Source organism: Miscanthus floridulus, chromosome 11 (assembly GCF_019320115.1).
Source record: "Miscanthus floridulus cultivar M001 chromosome 11, ASM1932011v1, whole genome shotgun sequence".
Lineage (NCBI taxonomy): Eukaryota > Viridiplantae > Streptophyta > Magnoliopsida > Poales > Poaceae > Miscanthus > Miscanthus floridulus.
Window position 1 is genome coordinate 97936965 of NC_089590.1, and position 15855 is coordinate 97952819.

Below are 15855 nucleotides of genomic sequence, written 5' to 3' on the forward strand. Positions count from 1 at the left end.
TTGTTCTTCGTTTCTTATGCGTTAGCTCCCATTGGTATATTTCTGGATAAGATAGTGGAATTCTTTTAAAAGGCAAAAAATGTCAGCGTTCAGGTTGTTCTTGATCTTCAAGACTACAACGCTTTCACCCCTTGCACCAGATAATTTTTGTGGGAGTACTACTGGGGTATTTATATGCTAGTTAACTGTCATCACAATGCCTGAATGTTGCTCGATTCTGTCTGGTATTTCGCAGCAAGCAAACCTTCTCCTGTCCTCGTAAGGGGACGCAAATCTTCCGGGCTCGATTGCGGATTGGCATTGCCATGCTGGCTAGGCTAGGTGGCCATGTGAAGCATAGGGCTTGTTTAGCTGTCAGCATAGAACTTGCACCGCATGCAGTTTGCTCATGTTTAGTTGTTTGAGGAGGTTTTTATGTAGATCTACACAACGTTCAATACAACATTACCTATACTTTAGATTTGCTCGTATTAGGCAATGTAGATTTGCACAGATAGATAGGCACATAAAAATAAAATGTTTTTTTTTCATAGCTTGACTAGAAATATGAGATCTCTAATAGAACATTAAGGTCGTAGGACAATTAAACTCCAAGACATTGCATACATTTATGTTGACTTGGGTTGTATTGTATATAAGCAACCAATGGCTCTTATAACAACTATGGCGACCACGGTCACGTCATGAAATGAACAACAGCGTCCGTTGAACAACGGTGCACAGACACCGAGCCAGATGTGTTAATCAGATTGATGGATGTAGTCTGGGTCATCCGTGTACTCGTAAAAATTAAGCCTATTTGTGGGTTCATGGACAACTCACCTTGCATCTCTAATTAGTCTGGCCTGCGGGATGAGGGCAACACTATCCTTCACAACAAGAATGGTGGTCAGGATAGATTTGTACTCCAGAGTGTAAACAACACATCAATGCTAGTATCTAGGGCCCACACACATTAAGGGCTCGTTTGGATGGCACCTTGGCCTGGGGCCACCTGCATAGGCATGTCGGTCTAGCCCCAGGCGTTGGAAATCGGTGAGGTGTTTGGGCCAGGCATGCTTTTCGGTCTTCAAAGCAAACAACCCCTAAGTGAGTTGTGGTGGATAGTGTATTGTAAACAACACATCAAGCTACATGATTCCTAGCCTCCTGGGTAGTGGGCTAGTGGCTACTAAGGTCTTATCTGGCTACACTCGTATTCAGCTCAATCCATATGTTGATTAAGATGAACACAAGTGCGGTGAAGCATTTGGATTGATGTGAATACGAGTGTAACTAAACAAGCTCTAAGCGAGCGAGGCCGGTGTCGCGAGCAATCCATATCAAGGTTTGCAACTAAGAAAGGAGTTTGTGAATGACAATGAAAAGACAACACTACTCGTTTCATCCTAGATCCCACACTAACGGAGTCTCACAATCACTCTATCTTCATATTGGCGCTTGCATAGCAGTTGGTAACCACTCCTAAACCACACTTCCACACCCTCTCCCGCTCCCAACCTCTCCGCGATCCCCAACCTCACACCAACTTCACTATCACACGACGCACGGGCAGTCGAGCAGATACACCCCAAGCAGCTCCTAGCATCTAAGCCACCTGACTCTATAAATGTTCATGTTCTCTCCTCAACTCAAACGCAAGCAAGCAGGCAAAGCTAGCTAAGCACCTCTCAGTCGCGAAGCTACCCTGCAGCCCGCGCCTAGCTAGCTCCAAAGACGCAGCAACCAACCATGAGCACCAGCGAGGCCGGCGCCGCCGCGACCGTGATCCCCATCGACGACGTGGCCCACCACCACGGCAAGGCCCCGGCCGTAGCCACGGCGCCTCCTCCTCCCGCTGCAGCAGCATCGTCAGTGGCGGTACCCGCAGCGGCGACGACGACGGCGCCTCGGAAGACGGGCGTCCCGTTCTTCCGGCGCGCCGACCGCGGCAGCCGGTGTGTGGCGCTCCTCGACTTCGTGCTGAGGGTCGCTGCCTTCGGGCCCGCCCTCGCCGCAGCCATCGCCACGGGCACCTCCGACGAGACGCTCTCCGTCTTCACCCAGTTCTTCCAGTTCCACGCCCGCTTCGACGACTTCCCGGCGCTCCTGTCAGTGTCATTCGCCCGCCCGTCCAGCGATCCCACTATCCCAGTTATATATCCATGCATGTCGAATTGAGCTGACGCCGCGAACGCGCTCGCGTGCTTCGATTGTTGCAGGTTCTTCATGGTGGCCAACGCGATCGCGGCGGGGTATCTGGTGCTGTCCCTCCCCTTCTCCGCCGTCATCGTCCTCCGGCCACAGGCCATCGGCTTGCGCCACCTCCTGCTCGTCTGCGACATGGTATCCGTTCTCCCGCTCCGGCACTCCGTCACCACACTGCACACACGAACATGATACGCCCACGTAGTGCACGGCGCACTAGAACCACACGACGCTGATCAATCGCTGAGTACAAGTTCTTTCGTGGTGAGTTGCCCTGCAGATCATAGCGGCGCTGCTGACGGCCGCTGCTGCTGCGGCGGCGGCGATCGTGGACCTGGCGCACTCGGGGAACCTGCGCGCCAACTGGGTGCCCATCTGCATGCAGTTCCACGGCTTCTGCCAGCGCACCAGCGGCGCCGTCGTGGCATCCTTCCTCGCCGTGCTCGTCCTCTTATTCCTCGTCATCTTGGCCGCCTTCGCCATCAGGAAACGCTGAACTGGATGATTTCTGCCCTGATGTGCCTGCATGCGTATGTGCTGTCGTTGCTGTGTGTTGCGTCGTGCTATGTGATTTCAGCTGTGGTATGAGATATACTCCTACTTGTGTAAGTGTACGTGAGGAGTGGCGAGTGGAGCGGAAGTGCTTGTGTACGATTCTCAGATTTATTCCCTGCAAACGCAAAGGTGGTCAGAGTGTTCTTGAAAATGTATACTCGAGTTCAGATTAGACAGATATACTATCGTTCAACGTTCTTCAAGTTGGTTTGTTTCACCGATTGAATGAAATTAGCTCAAAGCACCATTGTCCATATATTTTTTTTTGATTTAAAACTTTGTCCATGTTATTAGCATATTGTTTTTTTTGTTGAGAAAATTAGTATATTGTTTATGATGAAAAGGAAGCGTTGTGGAAATAGAGTGCTGCGAATTTAATTAAAATGGGCTGTTTATTGGATCCGGCGGCCTGGTTAGCCGGCCCTAAATGAAATCCAGCCCAGTTCACTCTTCAGTGGGGACTCGTACGAAACATTAGAACAAGCCTAGGACCAACCAAATCAGAAATCTCTCGTCCGACAAGAGAAATCTCGCCGCTGCGCCTTATCCTCCATCCACCTTGGCCGAGGAGGAGGACGCAGGCGCAGGTGTCATCGTCTTCCCGGGCCATTCGAAAATCCGACACCACCATCCTGATGCAATTCCTCTCGATCCCCACCGCCTCCTCGCCTACTCCCAGGCTCTTCAAGCCCGTGGCCTCCTCGGCCTCCTTCCGCCGCCCCTCTCCACCGACGCCTCCGGCCCCAAGACCCTCGCCGCCGCCTCCTCCTCCCGCAAACCCCCTCGCCTCCAAGCTATGGCTGACGAGCAAGCTGTCCCCACCGCCTCCTTCGCCAGTGTCGCTCGAGATGGTGGAGGAGCCCCCGCCCCCGCCGGAGCCGGAGCCGGAGCAGGAGGCGGCGGCGCTGCGGCAGGAGGACTTCCGGCAGAAGGGCAAGGTGTTCGTGGGGAACCTGCCGCTGTGGGCGGGGAAGCCTGAGATCACGGAGTTCTTCCGCCAGTTCGGGCCCCTGGAGAAGGTGGAGCTGGTGCGGGGCCACGACGACCCCGAGCGCAACGTCGGCTTCTGTTTCCTCTACTACGGGGGCGACGACCCGGAGGCCGCCGCGGGGCGGGCCGTGGAGGTGGACGGGGTGGAGTTCCGGGGGAAGTCGCTCACCGTGAGGCTCGACGACGGGAGGAAAGGGAGGGCCAGGGCGGAGGAGCGGGCGCGCTGGGTCGAAGCTGGGGTGGCCCGGGAGGCTCGCTCACCGTGGCACAAGGGCAGGGAGGACGCGTGCCGCGAGTTCCGGAGAGTGCTGGAGTCGCGGCCCGAGGACTGGCAGGCTGTCGTCTCTGCTTTCGAGCGGATTCCCAAGGTGGTGGCTTCTCTGATTGATCACCTCAGCATTAGTATTACCCGACCTTATTAGTTCGTGTATAATGCCATTTATGCAATGGTGTCACATGCTGAACATGCTGAGACGGGTGAAGTTTTCCTGTCTTTGGGCTGTGATCTGCAAACCTTCCTGGGATACTAGCTCTGAAGGGTTCTTTAAAGAGCAGACTGCGCCAGCAAAACATGCTTAGAATAAGCTTTGTTAGGATGCCACCGAATAGGTCATCTGCCACCTTAGTTGTAGAGTAAATTACAATGTTAACTGGTGCCTGTTTCATGTCATTTCCAATCATTAGCTGACACCAAACCTCATCTCCAACTTGATCAGACAGCTTCAATGAACAATTCCGTTCTTCTGATCCTTATTCAAGTACAAAGCCTTTCCTTAGTTACCTTTGGAAATAAGTTGCTCCACAAGGTACTCTATGTTTTATATAAATAACATGTAACACATACCCCTTACAGTTTTAATATAATTTTTTTGCAACCTTGCCCTATTACTTGTTTGAGATTTGGAGCTGGTGATCATTTAATTTGTTTTTATCTGGACAATCATATTTTGATTTCAATACCGTTTTTTATTTGACATCTGGTAGTCATGTTTTAACAACTTCCTAGGAAAGTTCCGTACCTCCTGTACTCAGTTCTCAGGGCTCCAAAGAGAACGGGGTGGGGTGGGGGGTGTAGGTGCAATCATTTCTAGGAATTTATGCTTAGAATATAGAATTGCCTCAGTCTTAACTTTTCTCATTTGGTGGCACTAATTATAGTCTTATTTTCTACATTGATTGTTTAGCCATCAAGGAGGGAATTTGGTCTGATGGTTGTGTATTATGCCAAGCGAGGTGATAAGCATCACGCTCGTGCAACATTTGAGAACATGAGAGCAAGAGGGATAGAGCCCAATGCGTTTGTCTTCACAAGGTAGGTGCTTTGTTACTGTTGTTTAGTAGTAATTTACTAATTTATTGTTTTCTCTTCATCACAGGGTAAAATGCACCATTGCTTCCTAAACTTGCATAGCTGGGCCAACTAAATTGACTCACTGAAAAGAAAACATCATATTATACTGCTAAACTAATCTAAGTAGGTCAACAGAGGTCTGGTACAGTACGCGTAGGATATTTTTGCTTGTTATGTTTTGGAGCCCTGGTGCAAGTTCAGAGATCCACAGTGAACTTTACTCCTGGTAATGCCACCAAATGACCTGTATAAATTGTTATCTGAATAAATGGTAATTTTATATGTAAAGATAAAGATTACTTATGGAAAACGATCTTGCATGATGGCATCATGGGAAGCTAACCATGTGAAGAATATAGGCAGTAACCTACCAAGAAACTTTGTACCTGGTCGCTTCTATGCTTGCTTGACTATTTGAGATAAAAAAAGTTTGGCTGATAACATTATTGAGATACAGAGGGGGCTGTTCTGAAAACAGGAAGGGGGGGGGGGGGGGGGGGTGTATCGCCGTTATCTTCTTCTTTAATTTACTAATATCATACAGATGTATGCATGTGAATGACTGGCAAACTAGCTCCAGCAATGTCTCTATGTACCTTGTCTCCTGCATTAAATTTAATTCATTTCATGCAGCCTTGTTCACGCTTATGCAGTTGCTAGAGATATGCGTGGGGCAATGTCATGCATTGAGGAAATGAAATCTGAAGGCCTCGAAATGACAGTTGTTACTTATAGTATCCTTATTGCAGGATATGGCAAAACTAACGATGCTCAGTGAGTATTTTCTTTTTTCACACTGCCTTAACCCAGATCTATGTGTTACTGAACATGGTTTCTTCCGGAATTTCAATATAGCTATAACTGCCCTTTCATATACGATACTGACTCTTATACACTGTTTTAGGCAACAGATCACGCGGCCTTTTCATTTCTAGCCTTTCTCATATGACCCTTGGCTTGTTGCTAATCAGTTCATCTTCTCTTGGAAGATCTGCAGACAAGTTGTTCAAAGAGGCTAAGACCAAGCTCGACAACCTAAATGGAATCATATATAGCAACATTATACATGCTCACTGGTTAGTGGTTGCTGGTTACCAGATTCATAAACATCGTAAACTTAAGAAAAAAATAATACAATTTATCTCTTAATGATTACTGCTTTATCTGTTTACTAATAAATCATGTCAGAGCACTCAATTGTATGCACTTTTGCAGCCAATCTGGGAATATGGATCGAGCTGAAGAGCTGGTCCATGAAATGGAAGAGGATGGAATTGATGCTCCTATCGATGTTTATCACAGTATGATGCATGGATATACTGTCGTCCATGATGAAAACAAATGTCTAATTGTGTTTGAAAGGCTGAAGGTATATTGGGAAGGCATCTCATAACTAATAACTAATTGTCATGTGTTCCTAAGAAATAATTGTTTTTATTTTTATTATGCTCACCTTCTTAATCTATAATGTCTTTGAGGATTTTAATCTGGGGATGGAAGGGAAATGAAGTGTTATATTTGCCAGCCTGATTCAAGTTTCTCTGAATTTGCAGGAGTGTGGCTTCAAACCATCTATAATATCTTATGGTTGCCTTATTAATCTGTATGTTAAGGTTAGTTCTGCTCTTGTCTATTCTTCTCATGTATTACAGCCCGACTAGGGCTGTAAATGAGCCGAGCTCGTCGCCTCAAGCTTGGGCTTGTTGGAGGGTTGAGCCGAGCCTCAGAACCGCTCGAGCCTAAGCCAGGCTCAAGCTTGGCCCATCATGCTAAATACGAATTGCCTTTTCTTCTACCTTTTTTCTTTTTGGTTTAAAGCCTCAAAGTAGTTGGTTTTGATGTCCTGCTTTCCAGTTCCTCTTTGTTTTTTATTATTTATTACTAATGCTTGGCAACTCCAGTGGAAGCATGGTCAATGAAATATAAGATACTTGAAGTGCAGCTTTGATTTAAACTTTGTGGAAATAAAATGGCCTGATTAATCATTTGAACTTGAAGCCTTACATTATTTGTATATCCCTGCACTTGTTTGAATGGAAAATAGTCGCTAATGCCAGTTTGAACATTCCTTTTACAGATTGGGAAGGTTCTGAAAGCCTTAGCTATTGGCAAAGAAATGGAATCACATGGCATCAAACATAATAACAAAACTTACTCTATGCTGATCAATGGATTTATCCATCTGCATGACTTTGCAAATGCTTATAGCATTTTCGAGGACATGATAAAATCAGGTTTGCAGCCTGATCGTGCTGTATACAATTTGCTGGTAGAAGCATTTTGTAAGATGGGAAATATGGATCGAGCTCTTCGCATATTTGAAAGAATGCAGAAGGAACGAATGCAACCATCAAATAGAACATTCAGGCCTATCATAGAAGGATTTGCAGTTGCTGGAGATATGAAAAGGGCTCTCGATACCCTTGACCTAATGCGACGAAGTGGTTGTGCTCCTACTGTAATGACTTACAATGCTCTCATCCATGGGCTAATTAGAAAGCACCAGGTAATTCTCAAATACATATTAGATTCTTCACACTGAGAACCATGTAAGCTTTAGCCTCTTCTTTTTGTGTACCTGTGTGTGTGTGCATGTTTGCAGGTTGAAAGAGCTGTTTCTGTACTTGACAAGATGTCTATTGCTGGCATTGCACCAAATGAGTATACATACACAATCATTATGAGAGGCTATGCTGCTAGTGGAGATATTGGGAAGGCTTTTGAGTATTTCACCAAAATCAAAGAGAGTGGCCTAAAGCTCGATGTGTACATTTATGAAACATTGTTGAGAGCCTGTTGCAAATCAGGAAGGATGCAAAGTGCCTTAGCAGTTACAAGAGAGATGAGCTTTCATAAGATACCAAGGAATACATTTATATATAATATTTTGATTGATGGGTAGGTACTATATAAACATAGTTAATGCCAGTTAATGTTATTTCTATCTGTCCTATTGGGTTTAAATTTGTTTATTTATTCGCTGCTTACGTAACAAGAAGCTTTTACAATTTGATCCTTTTAAAGATCTTTTTAGGAAAACCTCTGGGGAAACAATTTTAGAAAATGGACTCTTTTGCGTGTCCATGACATTGACACCATGGCAGCTGCCACATATGATATTCTTTTGTTGGACTTGCAGGCTCTTAAGTGGTACTACCTTAGTACCAAGTGTCACAGCACCATGTAAAACGTTCCATTTTCATAAATTATTACTTTATAGGCCCATTTGTGAAAATGTTATATATAAGGACCAAAATTATTATTTTTTACCTCAGTAATTCAGACACTTGCTTTCATTTTGATGTCAATTTATGGTTTATTTGAGCCATGTTATAATCTAAAATAGTTTATCAAATCCCTGATAATAGTATTGCATAATCTAAAATACTGTGTCATTACTTTCTTTCATGTAGTTGGGCTCGCAGAGGAGATGTCTGGGAGGCAGCAGATTTGATGAAACAAATGAAAGAGGATGGAATCCCTCCTAACATCCATACATTTACCTCCTACATAAATGCATGCTGCAAAGCAGGAGACATGCAGGTGTGTGCATTTTTTTATCAAAATATTTGATTACTAGTTTGTGGTGGCACAGTTGGACATAGCCTAATAGTAATAGTACAGCGCCATGAGATAAACATTAGTGAAATTTTTTTAAGGTAGCCGAGCACAATGTTTATAATGTCCATTATTCACACAATGTACCTTGCACACTGGCTTCATCTTATTCTCATTGGAAAAATATGAATGGAGAAGTAATCCTGGCCTTTGTTGCACACTATCACTAATTTCTTGTTTGAACTATTTATTGTAGAGAGCGGTAAATGTGATTCAAGAAATGGCAGATGTTGGATTGAAACCGAATGTCAAGACGTTTACCACATTGATTAAAGGTTGGGCTAGAGTGTCACTGCCAGATAGAGCGTTGAAATGCTTTGAGGAGATGAAATTGGCTGGGCTTATGCCTGATGAAGCTGCTTATCATTGCTTGGTGACCTCACTTCTCTCAAGGGCAACTGTGATGGAGGGAAGCACCTACACGGGAATCTTAAGTGTCTGTAGGGAAATGTTTGAGAATGATTTGACTGTTGACATGCGCACTGCTGTTCACTGGTCAAAATGGCTTCACAAGATTGAGAGGACGGGTGGTGCGCTAACAGAAGCACTTCAGCGAATATTTCCACCTGATTGGAACTCATCAGAAAATTTGGAGGCTTCGAGTTCTGTAAGTGACGGAGATTCTGAATCTTGCAGTGACTCAGAGTTTAGTGATAATGATGAGGATCATGATGATGACTTGTGACATAATATCAAGACAGTTTTAACCTTTCCCTGATCCCTCACTACTGCTTCAGTCCCAGAGTTAAACTATCAAGGTATGCTGCGCACATGTGTTCTTAATATATCTCAACTTTGTTGACATCATTTTAGAAGTATACTATGCCTATCATTAATGAGTTGACCGTAAGTTCTGTAACAATCTTTTTAGAAGTATAGTCTGCCTATAATGATCACCAATTGGCAGTTTGAGTTCTCATAATTTGATTCCAAGCGACATCTAAAACAATTTTGTTCAAATGGACAGTGTTTCTGATGAAACTTTATGAGGAGGGTTTGGAATCTTATTGTGTTTTTAAACCTGAGCTGTCTGTCCTTTGCGGTGTTTCAAGAGTCGCAGACCGGCAGTAACAGTTCTGCTGGAGCTGAAGACACAGGCTGTCAATGCAACAGACGAAGGTCCACTTATGTATGTTGCTGTACAGATCAGTGACTCGTAGTACAGGTAGGTAAATATTATCTATATTCTGAGATATTGACAAGTTCATTTCTCATCATTGCTCTATTTCTAGTGCAATCTAACTAATAAGTTAAATTCAGTTTTGTATAATTGGAGAAATGCTGGTGAAGTTATGCTTTTACTTAGTTTATTTCCCATGTGTACCAGGCAGGGCTTTTGTACAATGACTCGGTACAATATGTTACAAAAGGCAATTCTTGGCTTCCTTTGTATTGTTCTGTACCAAATGTACCTTCCGTGATAAGAAATTAAGGTCTCTGCATTCATTTCATATTACAACATTAGTTGGACCTACTGGAGTAGTAGAGTGTTTGTAGCCTTGTAATAGGTTGAATACCACCTCTGCAGCTCTGTCATCGGCATTCAGCGAGCATTCCCAGCACATGACTCGTAATTGCATTTAGCCAGGACAGTACTCCTACATTATAATCATATATTTTTAAGTATATAAAGAGCTTTGTAACCTCTTTTCTTCCTTTTGTGAGCTATGAACTAATGACCTGAATTGATGCTGTAAAATATAGCTGATGATTTTAAACATGGTAAAACAGGAATACAAGCATGATTTTAGACCAACTTGCTAGATAATGTGTGTGGATCTTTACCTTTGTTCTGATGATTTTACGCATGGTAAAATAGGAGTTTAGACTTTAGATTGGTCCCTTCTGCTTTATTGCAGTCCGTGCTGATTGTGGGGGAATTCCCTCTTTGAAACTGAAGTACAACTCCAATCAAGTCATACATGATGACTGTTTTCTCATTTAAGGTTTGGCATCTTCCAGTACAGCAGCTTCAATCAGTGTGAGCTTGGAATTGCTCGCCCCTGTCCAAGCTGAGAGCTTTTACTATCTGGGACACTTGAATGCCTGCCTGCACAAGACGGCATTATATTTCTTGAGGCTGGTGTGTGTTTGTGCGTTTGTGTGTGATATATGAGCTGCGAATCTTAGCTGTCCGGTATCTTTCGTTGAATCAAAAGTGGCCTCCCACCTTCGAGTCTTGCCACAAGATAAGACAGTGCTTCATTTATGCCCGTTATTATTTATGTTTGCTTAGCTGCATTGCCCTTCTGAATTTATACACACTGTAAATTCGTGATTGCAGCTGCAGTGTGATAGCACGCGACTTAGAATGTTCTTTCCATAAATATAAACCTTTATTGTATTATGTGTATATGCGTTTCCCTTTGTTCTTGTGGAAATTTCATTCGCGTTTTCCTTTCCTGGGGAGAAAATGCCATATGCATTTTCTTAGAAAGATTTTGCAGTGCGGTGGCTGGTTTGTGGCAATAACCTGCAGAGCACAGTGTTTGCTTGGAGTTGGATGCTGAAGTATAAAGGTGAAAAAGTTAGGTCCAGTGCTAAGTTCCTGGGTGTTCTAACGACAAAAGCCGTTGGCCGGAAGATGGAAAGGGGAAAGATGTTTGATCCTTATTTTTCTCTTACAGTATATTGGCAATGTCATTTACTGTAAAATCAAAACTTTAAAATGTATATTGAATATGAATTTATTGCTGCAACTTTTCCATACTACACTAATAAGGACGCATATGTTTGTACTTTGAATTATTGTTGTCAAGACGTAAAGTTCGATTTTTTTATTGCTGCAACTTTTCCATACTACACTATGGATACATATGCTTGTACTTTGAATTATTGTTGTCAAGATGTAAAGTTCGATTTTTTTTCTTCTTCCAAATCAGAACAGACCATGGATTGATGGATCGTCGGAGTGCGTTGCTAGGAGAATGCAAACCATGCACAGTTCAATTCAATTGAATACCGCTGCAACTTCTGACGACTGGTCTATATGGTTGTTGGAAGACATTTTGAAATAGATGGTAGCATGTGTTCACCAAGCAAGGAAAGGATACAAGCAAATGGAGCTCAAGAAGACATGGCCCTTCCATTTATTGGGATACAAGCAAGAGTTCTAGTGTGAACTCTCAATCTCTCTTTGATTTCTCCCTAAATCCCTGATCTCGCTTGGTTTATATGAAGGAATCCACCCCAATCTCAAGTGGGCTCTCCAACTAATCAAGCCATTCATCTTGGTGGACCCTCTCTTATGTATGTGGGAACTCCATGAGAGGTGAGCTTGAACTTGAAGAAGCTAGCTCAAGGCTCCAAGTCACCTTGGGTAAGCCTTTCTCATTGTTTGAATCTTAGCACGAGACTCGAAACATTCAGAGGTGCGGATATATATATCGCGTTGGATCGGTATAGTAGTTTAGTTAGTTTATAAATGGCTGGGTATGTAACGCTTGGCTAGCTAGACGACCTAGACGTTCCCGGTGACGGGGCAGCCGGAGGCGCAGATCATGGCGTGGTTAGTGCACTTGAGGAGGCAGACGGGCAGCTCCACGGGGTCCAGGTCGATCAGCGGGCTGGTAGCAGTCCAGCATGCAGGAGGTCACCCGGGACCCGCAGATGGTGACGCACTGCGTCAGCCCATCCACAGAGGACCGCCGGTGGCCGCCGTGGCCGCGGTGGTGGTGGTGGTGGTGGCCGTCATGGTCTGCGTTCACCGCCGGCGCGACCACTAGCGCCAGCAGCAGAAGCACCGCCGCGTCGACAGCCTTCATGATGCACGCACGTACCTTCTTCGGATCGGAGCTGTCGATCGACCTCTGATCGAAGAGTGAAGACGAAGGTGCGGATATTGTATCCAGAGATCGATGCTAGCTGCGTTGGGTTGGGATTTGCATCTGTATATATACACGCGACGCGAGGAGGACCTAGCTAGCCCAGCAGATCGAGTTGGCGTTGCCTGGGGGGAACGTGCACAGTGATGCATGCGAGCTGTGTGACGAGTGAAGTGGACGCCGTGCTCGCTTGCCGCAGGCAGCAACATCTGTGTGAGCGGAACAGAAATTAACAGGCTCATCACACATGCACGTACCTCTGGTGAGCTGCACGCACCGTGTCCGCTTCTTCGTTCGTATTGCATCGGTCGATCGACAGTGTGTCACAGTCAGAAGTGACCTGACCTCGCAACCGGCGTCGCCGCCGTTCCCGTAGAACATGGAGTAGGGCGGCCTCGGCCTCGTCGTCCTCTGGTTTTTTTAGTATGAAAATAATTTGAATATAAATTCAATGGGCCATGTTCGGGCCAAGAAATATTTCCTGAGTCCATATTTCACTATGCTGTCCAAACCAAGCGCTGCAGGCCGGACGGGGCCTTGGGCCTAAAACGAGAAAATGGGAATTTTGTCACCAAACCTCTGGGCTTCGCTCGTTTGCCACGATGTAAAAAGGATTCGTCGGAATGCCATTATCAAACTGGATGCACACACTAAAATGTCATTTTACTGATTTCATTCCAATTTTATTATTATTTTTATTCCAACCAAACTTTAATTCCCGTTTTACTCCTGCCCTTAAACTCAAAACCTTATCTCTTTCATGCTGTTCATCTTCCTCACACGCGCACACACCAGCAGACCGTTGTCGCCCCAATGCACACTGTGCCACCCCGACACCAGCACGCGCGGCGCTACTCCTGGCCATCCCACCGCCGCTGCCCTTCCCCAGGCCGCCGCCCGCCCCAACGCCAGCCCCACCGCCGCACTGCCACCACCCCGCTGCCGCGGCCGTCCAACGCTGCGCCGCCGCCGGCTGACGCCGGCTCGCCGCCTCCGAGTAGGCACGCGCCATCGTCCATGACTGAGTAGACGTCCGCCCCCAGCTCGAGCCGTCCCATCACCGACCTCCACTGCACGACATCGCCGACCTCCACCTGAGCACATCAAGCGCAATCGGGGCGATGCTCTTCGTGGCGTTGGCATGCGGCCGCCCGTGCAAGAGCATTGGTGGCGGGCTGGCGTGCGTGTGGTGCTACGGTAGGCTCGCGTTGGGGTGGTGCGGTGGCTGGTCCCCGTGAGAATGAGATTGGTGCGGCTGCTGGCCGGCATGCGTGCGTGTGTGAGGAGAGAGGAGCAGAGGGAGATGTGCGTGCGAATTGTGAGGAAGAAGTAAAGTTGGCAACGGTATGTCAGTTCCATTGTCTGAGTTTCCTAATAGCATTGGTTTACAGTTTAAACATGTATGTCAGTTCTTTGGTTTTCAATATCTTTGGGTGTTACTGTTCCTTTCATGTCTTCAATTGTTTACATGAGTTATATTGTTCTGTTGTTTTCTTCCTTTTTTATCATAGAGATTTTGAACTTTGGATCCGTTTTCTAGAAATGATTGCTAACTGTCTGATCTATTATCCAGGATACAAGTGAACAGATTGTGTCAGAAGACATTGCATTTCCAGCCAAAGTGCCCCCCTCAGCACCTCCATTGTCTGAGTTTGTTCATTCCTTTTTTGCGAAAGCGCCTTCACTTTCCCAATTTCATGAGAAAAGAGACGGAGTGACAGAGGAAAAGTTGGTCGACAAGGATCAAATTCCAGAATCTTTTGGTTCGTTGATCATACAGGAAATGGCAGGCACACTGACAAATGCTGGAAAACCAATCCAGTCAGACAAGCAGGATCCAGTTGATGCAAAGCTGCAGAAGAAACTAGGCTTGTTAGATTCTGCTCTCCCTTTGCATTTCAAAGATGGTGTTCCCTGACAAAGAAATTCCACAATGGAATGGTGCTCAAAAAAGTTATTGGAGTGATTATATTTGTATGCTCCATATGAATGTCTTTTCGTTTTAGTATCGCATCTGACATGACCAATCTTTATGCTGGACAGTGTAATAACCAAGAATCAGGTAGTGCTGGACAAGGTATGAAAGCCTGGACCATGGTGGCTAATACAGACAGTCTTCTTGATGACGAATCTAGGAAGGCTATTATGCTGTTAAGAGGCCTAAAAGGAACTCATCTGTTCATACCGAGGATTGGTAAGTTCAGAGCAAATACAACTGTTGTAAATGTTTCAAATTTATTATGTTATGCTCCCGTCACCAAATGTTTTGAAATTTGAACAAATGTCTGCTTGCATGCATCATTCATTCTGTTGCCTATGATACTCTATACAATACTCCATCTCAACAAGTCAACCTATGCTTATAATGTCAGCAATTTAAGGGCTGTTAGCTTCTACATTTTTTACATCTTAACTGTCCTTTCAGGCTGTTAAGTGATGCTTCACGGGCTTTGATTGTTATTTCCTCCCATTTTACGAATTGGTTTAATCCATCTTGCCTGTGATATCTGCATTGCGCGCCCCTGTTTGATTGTGGCAGAGATCTACTTGCACTTGCCCACTGAATTACTACTAGTGTGTGCTACTTGCAGTTGCTAACTGAAGTACTACGCTTCTCTTTACTGTCTCCACAGTGATCAGGGAGTTAGATTCCATGAAGCAGCGGGAGGGCACGGTCAACAAAGGCGACCACCATCGACTGCGCCCTCGTCTTCAGCAGGCTCCGGAGCGACGAGAAGGTTGTCGTCCTGTCCAACAGCGTCACGCTAAGATCAAAGCCATGGCAGAGGTACGGTACCACCACTGTGAACCATCATCACTTGCATTCAGTCATTCAGATGACCAATGTCTGCTCTCTGTCTCTGCTGGGCATTGGAACTGAAACTGCTTGGTTGCACGCGCAGGGCTTGCCTTGCGAGGGAGCGTTCCGCGAGTCGCTGATGGACCCGTCGTCCAGGCGGTTCATGTGGGCGGCCAGCGCACCGCGGGGGTCGGCGTGGTCGTGCCTGGACGCGTCCGCGCTGGCGGAGAACTACTACAACAGCCACCACCACCACCACGCGATGAAGCGGAGGGTGGTCCCGGCGAGGCCTGCCAACCGAAGAAGAAATGATGGATGAGGCATGTGGGGCAGGGGTAAAACAGGAATCAAAGTTTGGTTGAAATAAAAAAATAATTAAATTAGAGAGAAATAGAGAAAATGGCATTCCAGCTAGCGTTCCCAATTTTATAATGACATCCTAGCGAATCCTGTTTACATAATGGCAAATAAGCGAAGCCCAAATCTGATGATGATAAAATTGCCATTTTCTGGCCTAAAACACTTATGTC

At 45.6% G+C, this 15855-nt stretch overlaps 3 protein-coding genes and 1 pseudogene across 10 annotated transcripts; 3 read left to right on the forward strand and 1 right to left on the reverse strand.

The window, feature by feature from the left end:
* Window positions 1-1464: 1464 nt before the first annotated feature.
* On the forward strand, window positions 1465-3057 carry LOC136492777 (casparian strip membrane protein 1). The gene is made up of 3 exons (XM_066488791.1): window positions 1465-2090; window positions 2202-2325; window positions 2468-3057. Exons 1-3 carry the CDS (start codon window positions 1732-1734, stop codon window positions 2681-2683), a joined length of 699 nt encoding a protein of 232 aa, XP_066344888.1. The 5' UTR covers window positions 1465-1731; the 3' UTR covers window positions 2684-3057.
* Window positions 3058-3170: 113 nt separating this feature from the next.
* On the forward strand, window positions 3171-11553 carry LOC136492773 (pentatricopeptide repeat-containing protein At5g04810, chloroplastic-like). Of its 6 annotated transcripts, none has more exons than XM_066488783.1 (12): window positions 3172-4100; window positions 4917-5044; window positions 5717-5857; window positions 6055-6159; window positions 6299-6452; window positions 6637-6696; window positions 7161-7589; window positions 7686-7981; window positions 8497-8626; window positions 8898-9459; window positions 9669-9866; window positions 10029-11552. In XM_066488783.1, the coding sequence occupies exons 1-10, from the start codon at window positions 3378-3380 to the stop codon at window positions 9384-9386; spliced, it is 2655 nt and encodes an 884-aa protein (XP_066344880.1). In that variant the 5' UTR covers window positions 3172-3377; the 3' UTR covers window positions 9387-9459; window positions 9669-9866; window positions 10029-11552. The 6 variants fall into 6 exon arrangements, with proteins under 6 accessions (XP_066344883.1, XP_066344880.1, XP_066344881.1 ...); XM_066488784.1 differs by having other exon boundaries at window positions 10648-11548; XM_066488785.1 differs by having other exon boundaries at window positions 10664-11548.
* A 178-nt stretch (window positions 11554-11731) lies between these two features.
* On the reverse strand, window positions 11732-13023 carry LOC136492779 (anther-specific protein RTS-like; annotated as a pseudogene).
* A 94-nt stretch (window positions 13024-13117) lies between these two features.
* LOC136492778 (FHA domain-containing protein PS1-like) lies at window positions 13118-15848 on the forward strand. Of its 3 annotated transcripts, none has more exons than XM_066488793.1 (5): window positions 13119-13869; window positions 14099-14466; window positions 14569-14719; window positions 15159-15313; window positions 15429-15848. In XM_066488793.1, exons 2-5 carry the CDS (start codon window positions 14464-14466, stop codon window positions 15642-15644), a joined length of 525 nt encoding a protein of 174 aa, XP_066344890.1. In that variant the 5' UTR covers window positions 13119-13869; window positions 14099-14463; the 3' UTR covers window positions 15645-15848. The 3 variants fall into 3 exon arrangements, with proteins under 3 accessions (XP_066344889.1, XP_066344890.1, XP_066344891.1); XM_066488794.1 differs by having other exon boundaries at window positions 13120-13869; window positions 14099-14397; window positions 15429-15847; XM_066488792.1 differs by having other exon boundaries at window positions 13118-13869; window positions 14099-14719.
* Window positions 15849-15855: the final 7 nt, after the last annotated feature.